This window comes from Rhea pennata, chromosome 18 (assembly GCF_028389875.1).
Source record: "Rhea pennata isolate bPtePen1 chromosome 18, bPtePen1.pri, whole genome shotgun sequence".
Lineage (NCBI taxonomy): Eukaryota > Metazoa > Chordata > Aves > Rheiformes > Rheidae > Rhea > Rhea pennata.
Genome location: NC_084680.1, coordinates 11,106,703 through 11,122,887, shown reverse-complemented (window position 1 = coordinate 11,122,887; position 16,185 = coordinate 11,106,703). Strand labels below are relative to the sequence as shown.

Sequence of the window (16,185 nt, the reverse complement as noted above, 5' to 3'; positions counted from 1 at the left end):
CGGCAGGGCTGGGGGAGCCCCCACAAAGGTTTAATTAAAGAGCCGGGCCAAAGCCCGGGGCTCCGGCCAGCGGGGAGCCGGGGGCTCTGCGCCCGCCCGGGCAGGGGCTGCTGCCCGGCTCCCCTCCAGCCGGGACCTCGCAGCACCCGCCTCTGCCTGACGGAGGAGATTCAGGGAAGCAGAGGGGCTCCCAGTTCTTGCTTCACCACTAATTAACGTCCACAATTAACAGCCTGGCCAGGCACTCCCACTAATTGCTGCCTTGCAGTGTTTCGAACTGCAACTGCTGAATCAACAAGAGCAGCCCCCCGAAATGGGTGGAAACACCTGGTACAGGCTCAGACCCCCCCCCCCCCCCACCCCGGGCTCCCGCGTACCTGCAGGAAAGGAGCGTTTTGTGGGCGCCCGTCCCCAGCCCTGCCGAACCGGGGCAGGACCAGGCCACGGGGGAGCGGTGCCGCGGCCGCCCCAGAGCCGCCAGCCCCCGCCGCTCGCCCAGGGACCATCGCCTCCGCCGCAAAAGCCCTGGCGACGGACGGCAGCCGCGACGTGGGGCGGGGGTAGCGTGGCTTGCACACACGCGGTCGGCGTGGAGGGAGGCCAGCGAGCCCCCCGCGAGCTGGCACGGGGCGACGTCGAGTCCCTCGCAGCCTCAGAGCGAGCGCTGCAGACCCGCACGTTCCAGTTGGCTCGCGTCTGCTTGGCCAGCTCCGCAGCCGGGGGAAGAGTCATCTTTGGAAACAGCAGCGGCGCCCAGCTGCCCTTCCAGACGGGAAGCGGGACCTTTCCGGCCGCACCGAGGGGCAGGGGGGCTCCGTCTCGCTGTGCCGCTGTTCATCTCTCCGTGCAGGTCTTTATTTGCGGGGACGGGGGGAGTAAGATCAATCCCAAATCCTCTGCTTCAAATTGAAAGAGAAGGTGCTGTGCAGCCACGGGTGACTCATTTGCAGGGCACGGTGAGGGCTGCCTCTCCCTCAGAGAAGTAACTACTGAGACTACTAATAATAGTTGGAAACCAAAAATAGATTTTTTTTCCTCTTCTCTTTTTCAAAAACTCCATCCTCTGAAAATAGCCAGCTGCAATTCAGCGAGTTAAACCGCTCCCCTGAGCTCGTCCGAACCCCGCTGCCCAAAGAGCCGCCGCAGCCGGCTCGGATCGTCCCCCGCTCCCAGCCCCACTCGGCCCCGGGAAACGCAACCCTGACTCAGCAGGCACAGGGGGTACTGCAAAACCCGGCCCACGGTTCACTGCGAATAGCGAGGGTGACCCAGGTGCAGGGGAGAGCCACGGTCGCTTGTGAAAAACACTCCGTTCCCGCTTCTCTACATCTACCGTAGGGAAACAGTTACCAGCTCTTTAGACGCAGCAATGACAGCAAATGACCAAGGGTCAACATGATGAAGAGGCAAGGACTTCAGGGTGTCACCCCGGGGAGCAGACGGAGAAGATCAGACGGTGTCTCCAGCATCAGGGAGAGGAGGTAGGGAAAGGGGCCGGGGCAGAGGAGGAGAAAAGCAGAGGAAGGAGCCCCAGGAGGCCCCAGCCAGGCGGTAGGGACTGACCCAGCAGCAGTTCTCTAAGTCATTTGATGAGGTGCTTCCAGCATTTCCATCAAGAAGGTGTCGATAGGCGTGTCACCTATTAGCTTGAAGAAGAAGAGGTGCTCCAGGCATTTCAGGCCGATGGACCGGAGCGCAGGGAGACGGAGCAAGAGCTTGGCAAACCTGGGAGGGCAGAAGATGCAGCATGGTTAGAGATCCCACTTGTGACTTCATTTCTGCCCGTGCCCTGCAAAGCTTCTGACACCGCTCCTGCTCAAAATGGATCTGAGTCAGACATAGCTGGGGTGACCTCTTTTGCTACCAAAGTCATGGGGCTAAACCCAGAGAAATGACTCATGGGTATTTGTATCCCAGTCCCTGAAGATCAGGCAGCCATGGTGAAGATGATATTCACAACAAATAGCTGGGAGCAAAACCGAAAGAGTAAAGTAAGAACTAAAGGCAGTCCCCTCCGGACTGAGGTGCGCTTGGCTTCATGCACGTGAGTCACGCTACATGCTTCGCCAGCAGCTGCTCCGAGAGTGCCCTGAAACTTTTGGGAACTCCTTATGCCACAACCAAGGAGAGGATAAACATACTGAGCTAGGCTTTTCACGTTCAGCAGCGCAAGCAGCTTACGCCAGTTTGATTTTGATCAGGGAAAACTGAAACTAGCCATGGGGATGAGGCGGGATGGAGTAGATGCTGAGTGTGGGTATCTCACAGAGGTAAGCAGCAGTTTGCCTGGTGTTGCCTCTTTCATACAAGGATTTGGCACCTCACATGCAGCTCTGCACAGATGTCACTCCAGGTTACTTGCTGCCACTGCTCTGAGCCCTTAGGGCCTGCTTGCATGGCAGAAATCTGGGATGAAGGCACTTCTGGGGTGAAGCCAATGAAAGGTGACAGCAGCTTTTAAAGCAAAGGTTTGAAGCTGGCAACAGCCCTAGACCTAAAGCAGATCTATCCTGGGGAGGCACCAGGCAGCCCCCTTGTCTGCACCCGGGCCGAGGGGGTTTACAGCAGCTGTTTCCCTGCTCCCTGCCTGGCACGAAGCATCTGGTGGGGCTCAGCTAACCCCCAAGCTAAACAAAAGCCCTTTCTTCCAACCCTGCCCCGCAGAAACGCTTTTCAGGTTGCACCCATGATGCTTTTAAGAGCACTGACAAGCAACGAGTGCTGCATGCGGCTCGGGGAGGGGAGAGGCAGGGGGGCTGGAGAGAGCCGACAGCGCTGGAAGAGGGAGTTCGTGAAGGACAAAGCGACCAGCGCAGTTCCAGCTTGGAGAAGCTCAGCCTCGCTCTTGCTCTAGGCAATTGCCAGGGTCCACTGACTGCAGCCAAATCTATGCAGGCAGAGGAGATGAAACCAAGGGCTGGCCAGCTGCACTGGGGAAAGGCTATTGCACGCTGGCCTCCGGGCCAGAGCAAGCTGATCAAGCCAGCTGGCTTGGAGGCCTGCTGGATGATGCACATTGGCAAAGGAGGCCACAGAGCAGGGAGAAACCACAAGCTTCTCTGCACCAGGTAATCTGTGCCAGGACTCTGGAGCAGGCAGCAGCATGGCCCCCGGAGGTGGAGGGTGCCCCCATCTCATCACATCTGCCTGCATGAGCATCACTGTAGAGACCCTCGGGTGGACTTCGTGCGGTCTCAAGAAGAGTCACACTGAGGGATGTCACCTCCTTGCATGCACCCCACAGCTTTTTGTGTGCGCTCTCGAAAAGGAAGAAAGGCCCTTTAACCATTGAGAGCGCCGTTGTTTGTTTTCACCGCTGCAGAATCAGGGCTTCGACACAAGCAATGCAGCACAACGGCCGGAACCGAGCCAGCACAGGGAGAAGGGGACTCTAAAAAATACATACGTAGAGAGACATGCACAAACATGCAGATATTATATATGCATACACACTTTTCTCCCCCCCCCCCCCCTTTTTTTTTTTTTTTTTTTTTTGCTGAGCTGGCGAGAACAGTGGGACAAGAGCCAGGAAAAACAAATCAGTCCTACCATCCCATTCAGGAAGTTTCACTTTAAACCAAACCATATGATGGCTCCAGCCCTCAGATATGTTTAACTGTGAGATAACCAGCCCGCAGTGCAATGTGCCAGGGCTGCGGCTGGGAGGGGAGAAAATAGCCCTGATTACCCGCGGCTGCTCCATGTCACGTACACGCCGTGCCCTCCCTGTCCAAGGAGCAGGGGGTGCCCTAGGGGAGGGAGTGCTGCTCAGTTTTTCCTAGGAATGTTTTTCTTCATCTCTCTGCAACAGAGAAGTTCATTTTTGGTGCCATCATGTTTACGCTGAGCTTGCAAGCCCTTGATCATGGACTAGTTAGCCAGGACTTTGCTGAAATCACGCACCAAAGGGTATTTGAAATTTGGCAGTGGCAAAGCTAAGCGTTCACCGCAGCGTGAAACAGGGGAGGGTGTGCAACGCCTGCACAGGCTCAACCGTGCATTTGCTCAACCACAGGAAGAACTTGTTTCCAGCCCCAGATGGTGATCACATTGTGCCATTAGACCAGGAGGATGGAGAGCACTCCTGAGAGTTTTCATTTCGCTATTGTGTAACTCTGGATTCCTAGCCTACGAATTAACCTTCCCGAGCCATTTGGATTGAATTCACTGTTGTCCTGTGCCATAACAGCGAGGCAGTAAGGTTAGCAGTGCTCAGTCATGGCTCTCATACGTACTGCCCTAAGTGTGTTGTCCCTAAAGCTTTTTGCAAAAGAAGGTGTCAAGATCTCTTTTACAGAGGGAAACAGAGAGGCTCAGGGAGGTTAGCTGCCCAGTTGAAGATCTTTCAAAGCCAATGGGAGATCATCATACTCAAGAGCCCATGGTCCAGGCCACTGGATGTAAAACACTCCTTTCTGTATCACTGATCACTGGTGTAGCACCCCTGGGGAGCAGATTTTGACCACTGTCTCAGCAGCTTTGCTTCCTCATGCAAGGCCACTTTGTGACAGTTTGGCAAATGAAAAGTGGGCACAACTGAAAGTGGTAACCAGAGAGGCCACATGCTCCTGAGACTTGTCAATGTGCTGTCCTGCTCCCAAGTCCCACCCTAGCCTGTAGGAGTGAACCAGCAAGGAGCCATATGCACGAGCCACAGGATTCAGCTGCAGACACTGGATGCCTGTTTGAAGCTAAGAGAGCTTCCCACGGGGGGAATATTCCAGGAGAGCTCCTGGCTGGATTTCCAAATGCAGCTCTCCTTGTGCCATTTACGGCTGGCTGCACATTTTGAGCCCAAAGGGAAACAGAGCTCTTCTGAAACTTCAGAACAGCCAAAGTCTAGGATCTGGATTTGCCTAGGGGGTGCATTTAACAATGCTTTACAGGAAGAGCAGCTAGTTGGCCTGGGGTCCAAGCAAACTACACAGAGGGAGGAGAGGTAATCATCCCTGCTCTATGCACCACGATCATCACTCATTTCCCCTCCTTGCTGCAAAAATCAAACACACCCAATGGTATCTTCATCCTAATTTTCCCCTTCACAACCCAATCATGAACATCCAAGAAGCCTCTTAACAATGTGTCTGCTTTCAATCGCCAGCACACTGATATCCACAGCGGTATGTGGAAGGGGGAAACACAGTGCAATATTGCTTCTGAGGCAGTGATCTGCCCACTGCATTCACTGGTCTAAGAGCATCTTTTTTTTTTTTTTTTTTTTAAAGACATCCAGGTAAGTAAGGCCAGGAATGCAGGTGAGATGCAAATTCTAGTTGCTTGGGCTGTTTTTCCCAATATTTACGTCTCAGCAGTGATATGTACCAGCAGCAGTTTCCAGTGCTTTGCTTGGTTTCTTAAATGACTGTCAATAACTTAGCTGGCAGTTGCCAGCTTCAGGCTGTAACTGGGAAAATGCGCCCACTCAGCTTTGGAGCAGTCCAGGAAAGCATTCCTAATTCCCCCTCCCATTCCCAGCTGGATTGGAGGAGGAGGGGAGGGGAGAAGAGAGCATCAATTGAGGCTTTCACTTCCCAGCAATGATGCTCATCTGCCACTGAAAATTAACTCCGTGTGTGTCTTGTTTTTGCTGTGTTTTGTTCTCAGTGGTTTCCAAAAGGGAAATGATACCCGTTCCCTCGTGCGCTCAATCCACTGTTGTTGCAGCAGGAGCCAGGACGCTCCAGGTCTCACCGTTGCCTTTACCACGTGACCTTTACTCTTGGACTGGCTACACCATTCCCCTGCACCACACTTGCCATTTGCTAGCATGGGAATAAACACCTCTCTCCCCTTCATCATGGGATTTTGTAAGGATGTCCATAGTAAAAGCAGGTAAAAAGTTTTCTCTGCAGAGAGCTTCCCACACTCAGAGGGCTTGGGAACACGGTGAGAGCCCTAAATAAAAGGGACCCAGCACTCACATGCTGCATGTGCAGCAGACTATAACCTGGAAGGTGGGCTCTCAGAGACCTCCTCCAGGCTGCAATGCCATTTCTAACAAGTCTTTGCAGTGGCTTGAGGTACGCACTGATGGGGTCGAGGGGGCACACCCAGCAACTCACCTCCCAGGCTGGTCGGGGTATTTGTGTTTGCAGTACGCCTCCAGCGACGCATACACCTTCTCCCTTAACGCCTCAACTTCAGCTGGGTTGGAGAGACCTTTCGAATCTGCAAAGCAATGAAAAGACCATCCGTCAGAAGGGACGCAAACTTCAAAGCTTTTTAGGGTGGTACAGGCAATAGGCACTTCTGGACTCACAACCTGGTGAGCGTGTACAGTCAGCTCTACCGTGCTGGCCACCAACAGTCCCAAACAGATGAAGGCACAGAGCCTTTCTGTGGTCACAGGGTCTCAGCCCTAGATTACTTGGGGCATTAGCCAAATGCATCAAGGCCTTATAGGTTTGCTCTGTGACTACAACCCTATTTCATCAGATAGGTCACATCTCAAACCCAACCATTTTGGCTTATTCAGTGGTTGCAGAGCCTCATCCAAAGGCTTTACCTCCCCCTCAAGTCACGGGCTTGTGGGATTTCTCCCTCCAACATGAAGCACTGTAACAAGGCTGAAAGAAAAGCCCCCACACTGGCAGGTCTCCCACAATTCAGCAACTATCTGCAATCCCAACTCGATCCAACCCGGGACTGTGGTGCTTCCTGCATCTCCCAGCGGGGCTGCAGTGGGAGGAGACACTGTGGCTGTTTTTAGTAGGGTGAAAGGGACAGGCAAGTAAATGATATCCCCAAACCCATGCATGATGGGAACCTCTCTAGATTCCCCTTCTTTTACCATACATGGCTACTCCCAAATTACAGATGATAAATTACTGATGATTACAATAATAATAAAAAAAAACAAACAAAAACAAGAAACAGTCACTGAACCCTGCTAAAATGCACTGGCCTGGATAGGGTGGGAAAGGCCAGAAAAGGAACAGTGTTCGTGCACAACTCATCGTTCCTGTAAAGAGCAGCAGAGGGCACACAGGCATAGGTGGATGGGGTGGCTATAGATGCAGAGGTTTTGTTTCTGCTGCTGGACCTGTTTCTGCTCTGGACTGACTCACTTTAAAAGAGAAAATCCCCCAATAGAGATAGGCAGGCATCTGCATCATGTCAGTACATCTACTGAGGTACCATGACTTTGCTACCAGAAATGCTAGAGATAACCTCCAAGACTGAACCTCCTTCCCTTGGGCAGCAAAGGCCAAAAGGGAGCAGTAATCTAATTTGAAAGCATCCTGGATTCTGTAGAACCATACAAGTTGAGGACAAAAAGGTTCTTGTCTGTCATCTTCTATTTTATGAGCTAGCTTTGTACCCTTCACCCTTTCCAAGCTCTGCAGGTGACTTATCCAGAAACCCCATTAATAAAATCTCTAGGATGTTGAGATTAGGCAATAGAGGATAATACCCATGCTCTAACTTTGCCCTAATCTTAGATCTCTGGATTCACGTTTGCCCCTATTCAGGAACAGCTTCCTAAAGCATCAGAACCTTCCTTTCACAGTCAGCTGAAATGCTAAAAAATAGGAAGACCCTGCAAATCAATAACATTGAAGCCCCTCCACTTCAGCAGAGAACACAGCCCATGGTAGAAGTTAGTCCCCAAAAAGTGGCATTTGTCCTCTCTTCACAAGACCTCAGCTGAATAAGGTTGCACTTGCAGGGAGAACATTTTGGCACATGAAACGTTGCCCTCTACAAAGATCTGTTGGAAAGGGAGGTCTGGGGAGTTCAGGTGCAGTTACGGGTATGGAGCTAGATCCATGCCTGGCCTGCCAGCAACATACTTGAAAGGTGAAAGGCGCACGTGTAATACTCATTCTGCTTTCACTCCTGTCTTCTGTCTCACCCTGTTCTCGGGGCCTGGTGCCTAGAGTGATTTGCAACAGAGCTTTAGAGGTAATGAAAGAAGGAGCCAAAAATACAAAGCATCACTCAGGAGAAGACTGGAGAACTGAGAGAGAAGGCAACTGCAGGTACCGGGATTGAAGAGGACAATGGCTCGCAGGCAGCCTAGCTCTGTCTTATCCATCTGCATGTCTCGCATTTTTGACACGAGTTCTGTCAGTACTCTGCAAAGGACACAAAAAAATCACAAGTGTCAGTGTTAAAAAGAAATGAAAAAACACGGGTCAGACCCAGAGTGAGGTCCTCTAGGGCATGTTTAATGAAGTCATGGGATAGTGGTCATTTATACCAGCTCAGGATATGCCCTCATTTTCCTCCCATATCAAAAATAGTTTGTTAGGAACATCAATAGTTCCTGTGAGATACAACAGGGACCATAAGACTTGGCTTCATACATTCACTGAGAGGCTCTGGCACTAAAGCAAGCTGCCTAAAAATAAAAAAATAAAAAAAACACACAGGTATCTAAAAGCAATTTCCTCTGCCGGTAATTTTTATTAGTCCCATTGCTCTTACTGCAGGTGCTGGTCTTGAAATATTTTCCACGCATTGCCCATTTTTTCCTGTTAGATCTTGCAGTGAAGTCATGATCTTGCACTTATGACCTCACAGGAAACAAATGATGTCACCCAGGTCTGAAGAGCAATTTCCTTGCAAAGCAAAAAAAGCAAAAGTGCTCTGGTTTCAACTAAGCCATCTCAGGATGAGTCTTGGATAAAGAAATAATTTAAGCAGTGTCTGGAGCCACACTGTGGGTCATACGCTCTGGCAGCCGTGCTTTAGAACACTTCTCCAAAGCACAAGATTAAAAGGAGGGGATATGCACGTGGAACCTACTGGGTACTTCTGGTGAAAATAGAACCATATCTTGGTCCAATTAAAGATGAAAAGAAATAAATGAGTGCCCTTCTCATAATGTTATAAGCCATCTGGACCCCATGAAGGCAGCTTTGATTTACACTGGGCAGTCCTCTCAGTGACTATTTTGGGCTGTAGGTTTCTGCAGTTTTAAGAGGAGGGATTTAATGCTCCTGCCTGCAGCAAAGACCATGATGTTTTTGTGCAAGCAGCAGGATGGATACACCTCAGCCTGGGCTCTTCTGACCAAGAGCCTATCTGCCAACAAACCTCTATCCAGACCTCAAGCAGGCTGCAATATGAGAAGCGGACAGTGCATGCCATGGGGTAGACCAGTGGACAAATAGAGATGGAAATGTCTAGTCAAGACAGACTGAGATGCTTTCCCCACTGTCCATCCCCTCCCCATCTTCCCACCTGTCAAAGATGGCACCAACACCAGCACTGTGAGCACTGTTCCGATGCACGTGGAGCCCGGTGGCTAAGAGGATCCCATCTTTCACAGCTATGGAGCGGTGGGAGAAGGAGGCAATTAGGAGCTCATTCCACCCTGGGGAGGAGAAAACAACCAAGGGTCCAGGTTAGAGCCACGAGGTCATCAGGGGGTTCAGGAATCAGCAGTGTCACTTCTCTGACACTAATCTTCTCTAAGAGAGGAGGAAATGACTAAAGATCTGCCAGCACTCCCTAGCAAGTTCCAGATGTCAGAAGATGAGGGACCATTCCCTGACACACAACCCTTTCTTGGGTGTCAGGAAAGGGGAGAGAAAAAAAAAATCCATAAGCAATGAATGCACTAAAAACGTAATAAGGAAAGTAGTTTCCTCCATAACCCTTGTAGGCACTAGTGCAAATAACCCTCCATCCCGCTTTTCCCTGTATCAACCTATGAGTGGGTGTGCAGCGTTGTGCTCGCAATCTGTCTTTACACTCCATGCCTCGTAGCAGTTAAAGAGCAATTACTGTTTTCTATCAGCTAATTAGGTTTACTTTTAAGCCACAGTGAGGCACACAAGTTCATTCACCATGATTCAACTACGTAAACCTGGACCATGAAAACTCTTGCTGAGATTTGTCTCTTCTGGCCATCTACTTTGACTGTAAATACAAAGTTGAAGGGAGCAACTATCTTCAGACCCATGGTTGCACTGCACTACTGCACTACTACGCAGAGGTCCCACATCCATGACTGGTCCACCAAGGTCCTTCCCACATGGCCAGTAACAAAAGGTTTCCAGAGCTGCTTGAAAAGCAGCATTTGCCATATTCGCCTGGATGCCAAGGGAGTAATTTGAACTGGTTACAGACTGGAAAGGGAAGAAAGACACAAATTTCCTCCCAGTCTCCCCATTCCCCATCCAAATTTAATACTTTCTCAATTTCTAGAATTTGTTACCAGCTGAGTTAAAAAGTGACTGAAACAAACCCAGAACAGGTAAGTTTGAAGGGCTGAAGTTTCAATGACTTTCAACCTGCTGTAAGGAGAGGCATCTGTGATAAGACATGTTTTTTTGCAACCCTGGAGAGTCTCACACTCCTCCTGGGGCCAAGATACTCGATCTGAAAATGTTCTGATGTCCAGAACACAGAATTGCTTGGTAGGGTCCAGAAATCTTGGGATATTTGTGTTTTTTTTTTTCTTCCATGCTGTAAAAGCAAGACAACAATATCCTTCATCTCTCCTGCCACAGGAATATGCCTTTTCTCGCTGACTGGGGCTTGCAGCTCAGGAATAAACACAAGGTCCATGTGTGCCGTATTTACCCACTGTAGCAGAGAGGAGTCGTGCCATTAGAAATGTTGACAAGGAATAAAGTTCACTGTTTCCTAAGTGGCTACAGGATGTTTCCACCCCAATCAAGGGAACATTTATTTGGCTATTTACTGGGTGGAGCCTGGCACTTCCAAAGGGATTGCAGCACTATGAAACACAAGGAGAACTGAGCTCCAAGACTGAAGACGCCCTCTTGGAGCCAGACCAAGGGTGACCCACAGAAAGGCGCTGTAGGTGCTTCCAGTTGTCCATCACATGCAGACTCGCAGCAATTCCACACATAGATCTTCTGCACAGCTTTCATCAACAGCAAAAAACCCAACACTGGTTTGCAATGTCCTTCCCCAGTGCCAACTTTCGTAACTCTGCCCTCCCAGCCATGACCTAACACCCATCTGCGGCAGCTCTGCAAAACCCCAGTGCCACCAATTTGCATCACCCGAGCAAATCCGCAGCCAGCCTCAGAGCAAGGCTTGCCAAGACCATGTGAAAGTGTTGTGGCTGCAGGGCGCCACCAACATCTGCACTGTTGTTATTCCAGCTAAGAAGCGTGGATTAATCAGCATTCCCTCAGAAGAATTATTGCCATTTAGAGCTGGGATGTTTTGGCTGAGATTGGGACCCTACTTCTACCTGGTGCTTTTGGCACAGAATTCCTGCCCCAAAGAGCTGACGAGCTAAAGGGACAATGCAGAGAGCAGGGGAAAACTAAGTACTGCCACAGGTAGTAAATCCGAGTTAAACATTAAAACAAGTTTGCTCAAAGAGTTTTGCATTTCAGTCGACCCACTGAGAAAGCAGATCAGCTTTCCTGAGGCTTGCTAGTCCTTCCATTTCAAGTACAGGAACTGAGCAAAAGCTCCGAGGATGCTTTTGCCCACCGCAGGTAAGGTGCACTGGCCAGTGCAGTGACCACTGCACTAGCCCATCTCACTGCAAAGCATCCCCCCTCACCAGTCAATCCTAAAAACCGAATTTCCATTCTAGAGATCTGTTTCTCTGCCCTGCTTTGCAGACTGTACTCAATGCAGAGAAAGCTTCAGGTGACTGCCATCTCAGTTGCAGCAAGTTTGGGGAAAAAAAATGAAAACTTGAGGAAAACAGGCTTGAAAAGTCAGGTTTCCTTCTCAAAAAAAGCTCAAAGAGTGAAGATTTTTAAATGATTCAGGATTACCAAGGAAAGTTACTGCTGGCACAGCCAGCACCACTCCTCCAAAGATGCATGTTCCACTTAATTTTGCCTCAGAGGATGCATGAATGAACCTGACTAACGCTCTTAGCTAAATTTTAAGACTTAAATATTTCATGTGCAGCTGTTCTCAGCAGGCCGCTCTCTGCACTCAATAATAGATAGAGCCACTGGTTAAAAGACTTTGCGGGGAGGTTATCTGAGGCCCCACTCGACCGAGGCGCTGGGAGCTGCGAGCCGGTGCCAGGGCCGCTCCTGGTGCTCTGCCCTGCTGGGTGCAGCCCGTCCCGCGGGCACGGCTACAGGACACGCCGCAGAAGCGGCCGCACGGCAAAACACGCATCGCCTGGACACAGCGGGGTCCGTGGCCACCTTGCCCACCGCCCCGCGGAGCCACCCTGGGAGCTCCCCCCCAGATCCGCAGCAGGTTCGCACGCTGCCCCTCTCCAGGAGGGGACCCCGGGGCCGGGCGAGGTGGCACCAGGGAAAAAAAGCTGAGATGGAAACATCAAGAAAGGGGCCGGAGCCCAACTTTAGCAATAGATACGCTTGATATGAAACAAGCCAAAAAGAGAGCGTAGGGGATCGTTTAAAAAATAATAAGCAACAACATAAAAGCAAGAATGTCAGGCCACCAAGTCTCCAATTTAGAATTTATTAGCTGCCTTCCGCACAGAAAACAAAACCTTGAACTGCTGTTGTGGGTTTTGTTTCCATTTCACATAAGTGAAATATAGCTTTTTGTCTGAATTCAGCTCTTCCTCGTAGTACTTGCGGAAAGCCCTTACTTCAAAGACTTCTGCAGAGATGCTTCCCCCCCTTCGCTCTTTCTCAACAAGCAGCTCTAGAGACCCTCTTCGAAAATACACCCTTCCCATTTTCCAGAAGCAGCCCTGAGCCAGCTGTACAAATACCAGTGGGCTGAGCCAGCACTCACTGGAAGCTCCAAGAAACATCACTACCAAAAGGCAAACTGGAGCAGTCAAGAGAGGGCATGTGACTTGCTCAAGCTCAGAGTTCAAGTTTTGTTCCAGAGGAGGAATAAAACCCCAAGATTCCCCATTCCCAGACTATTGTTGTAACCACAAGACAAAATACATGACCAATATCACATTTTAGTAAATTAGAAGTGTGGAAATTCTACGCGAGTAAATGGTGGGACTTAATTGCCTAGAAACCACTGAGGCCCAGCATTTTATTGAGATTCCAGGAGGAACAGGATATTTGTATGAAGGGCCAGGATATGTAGTTACACTAGTCAACAGTTAATGAAAAAAATGCAGAAAGTATTAATAGTCATGCATTTGAGCTACAGTCATCCTCTATTAAAAAAATCAGACCAACAACTAGTGTTATGTGGTGGGAAGGAGAAAAACAGTGATCCCATCATTTTCCAGCTCTGGAGCCCTTACACTTCCTTCTGAAACAACCTTGACAAACAGACCATGGATCAGACTGTTCTGGTAGTTCTTAGTTTTGTGTTGAAGTGAATACCTGTGATTCTTAATGCATTTTGCTGCCCAATTGCACAGGCATCTATTTTGTGGCATACAGTTTCCAAGCAGTAAGAAATCAGAAATGCTGCCATCAAAGTGGATCAGTAATGGCTCTTCTAAAGAGGCCATTAAACTGAGGTCAGACCGTGCAGGAAGAGGAGCACGCACCCTGCAGGTTTTTCCTCTTCTAAAATTCCTTATAAAAGGGCCTTTTGGGGAAACAAGAGAAACGTTAGAAGTATCATCTCACTACCACTTCATGACAAAGCATCCCACCAGTTCCCAGTGGGAGGATGCCTCTAGCTGCCTTTGCTCATGAAACAGGGGCCACTTCTATTCAGAAAACAAAAAAGCGTAAGTTTTCCTGGTGGGCTTCAGAGTCGCCGTCTTGCTCTGGCTTTAGATGGCTGATGGACTGGTTTGTTCCACTTAGTTCACCTGTTCACCCCAGTCTGCAGCTGCACCTCTGCTCCACTCCAATTCCTCCTTAATTCCTGGCTTCAAGTAATTCAGGGTTTTTTGCTTTTAATCGCCAAGCAGAGAACTGGGCATCACAGCCAGCTGTCAAAGTCTTTCCATTTCCTCTCCCAGTTTCATCCTTCATATCAACTTAGTCATTTGCTGGAAGCAGTTTCATGTGTCCCACTGACAACTTGACTTCCTCCTTGCTTAAACAAGAAAAATTCTCCACTGCGTCAAGCCACAGCCTGTTTAATCACTTATCTGATGATTGGAGCTATGTAAAGAGCTTCATGCCTAAAATGCACCCTTGTCAAGATCTGCCCTTGATTTTTTGCCCTCCCCAGTCTTTGTACATAATCTGCCAGCAATAAGGACTTGAATTTACTTAATGGAAGAAGGTCCTTTTCACAGCTAACTGCTTTTAACCTCCCAAAGCCTCCATTCCTGCAGACTCCCTGCAGCGCAAGGAAATTTAAAATAAGCCTGAAGAATTTTATTTTCATCTTGGTGGGTGGGAGAGGGAAGGTTATATGTTTTTCTCTCCTTTCTGTTTTTAATTATGATCAAACATCTTCTACAAGATTTCATGGCATCCCAAACCCGCTTGTCTTTCAAGCGTCTGTTTGGAAGATAGTGCACAGTTCCCCGATTTAAATAACCCACCACGCATCTCTGAGAGCCTTGCTCCTCAGAGATGAAGTCGGGCCATTTTTCAGCTGATTGGCAGCTGGTGCTACATTTTGGAACACATTCAGTAACAAGTCCCTTGGGGCTTTTTAAAACCTATTTAGCAATTGAATTATCAGAGGCTATTATTCAGAAACAGCTAACGGCTTTCAAGTTGCAGGGAACTAAATCTAAGCATAGTATCTGTCACTTGCAAGACATAACAGTCCTAGAGCCCTGATGGGGCTTCTCACTGGCGCCCACGTGGTGAAGCTCCCCACTCACCTGCTCTGAGCAAGATGACCTGGTCATCCAGGGGCAGCTCGGAGAAGTGGGGAATCCTCTTTGCCCACTCCACCAGGGTGAAGAGCTGCTTGTCCGCTGCCTGGCAAATGTTCGTTACCGGGTCATTGGGCTGCAACGAGAAGATTTAAAGGCTCAGAAGACGTGGAGCAGGAAGAAGAGGAGAGACTGGACAAGCAGCTGAAGGGGCTTCCTGCCTCTATGCAGTGTTTAACAGTGTTATTCACTGTTCAGGCTAAAAAGCCAAAAGGCAGGAGGGAGCAACAAGGCAGGGGAGGAAGAAGGCTCATCCTGCAGGACAGCTGGCTCCAAAACAGGCCCCAGGAGTGCTGAGACACCAGCGAGCGCCCTGTCTGCTGCACCGACTAACCAACTCACTTCACGCTGGCACCAACTCCAGCCAAGGGAAGGACAGTCTCCGGCATTCACGCTACCCAGCCTGTGCGACTTCCCAGTGCTGGAATCTCATAGCTCAATAAAGCAGCAGTAATGGGGGCATTACAGAAAAGGAGAAAAACCCTTTCTTTTGAAATAGGATCCAGTAACAGAAACCATCTGCTCTCAAGGAGGACAGTCAGCCTAAACAGACCAAATCCCTGTTTAAAGGAACTGCTAACAGCTCAAGTGGGCTTGTGATTAGGAACTGGAAGAGACTGTCTAACCCTGGCAAAGAAAGACCTCGCTAGTGCACAAGTGTATATATATGGTTTACCTCTCTGGACATGGATGTATGAGCCCCTCCGCATATCCCACTGTAATCCCCACCGATTTCTAGCAGCTTTGATTGTACGATTATTTTTCTTCCATGCCCTTAAAAGAGCAGTTTCATAGTCAGAGGAGAAGTGTTTATTTCACCTTTGGATCGCACAGGGAAGGGGTGCAAATTCAGCACAGCTGAAGCAGGAGCATGCACTGATATCAGTGTAACCTCTCCCGCCTTTAACAGTCTCGATTTCGTCAGGAAAAGGCCATTGCTCACTGAGAGTTGGCTCTGCTATGGCAAATACTTCTCCCAGATCAAGCTGATGAGAACCACACAATTCACATGTCTGTGTCCCACCACATGCTCTCTTCAGTGCACAAACCTCCATTCTTCCCCCTTTTTCACCTGCCTCTTTTCTACTGGCCACACTGCTAAACTCCCACTTGCCTGCTCAGTTATTTTCTAGATATTGCAGCTTTCCAAAGCACATGCCAAGCATGGACACTACAGCCATGGGGTCTCCCATGCCCCCTCCTTCAGCCCCAGTCTGCTGCTCTCTTACTGCCTGTCTGGGATGAGCTCACACACTCCTGCAGCCCCCCTGCTGCTTCCCAAACCCACAGACCTGGGGAGAACAGACACACAGGGCTGCAAGGGGAACATCCTTGTCTCAGAACGGCGCACAGAAGACAAGGCCACCACCACAACGGGCATGACACTGGGGATGTTTCTGGCCCCAAGGAACAGGGAGGGAAAGCTAACAAACAAAAGGTAGGAGGTCAGGGAGCAAAAACATCTTGAGGTTATTTTTTTTCTTACA

At 49.7% G+C, this 16,185-nt stretch overlaps 1 protein-coding gene across 1 annotated transcript in view; it reads right to left on the bottom strand.

The window, feature by feature from the left end:
* Positions 1–999: 999 nt before the first annotated feature.
* RXRA (retinoid X receptor alpha) overlaps positions 1,000–16,185 on the bottom strand; it is a 111,208-nt gene continuing 96,022 nt past the window's right edge. The window contains exons 6-10 of the mRNA XM_062590732.1: positions 14,645–14,774; positions 9,190–9,322; positions 7,987–8,078; positions 6,063–6,168; positions 1,000–1,725 (exon numbers count right to left, since the gene is read on the bottom strand). Of these exons, the coding sequence (XP_062446716.1) occupies positions 1,578–1,725; positions 6,063–6,168; positions 7,987–8,078; positions 9,190–9,322; positions 14,645–14,774 (609 nt within the window). The 3' untranslated portion in view covers positions 1,000–1,577. The remainder of the gene's footprint in view (positions 1,726–6,062; positions 6,169–7,986; positions 8,079–9,189; positions 9,323–14,644; positions 14,775–16,185) is intronic.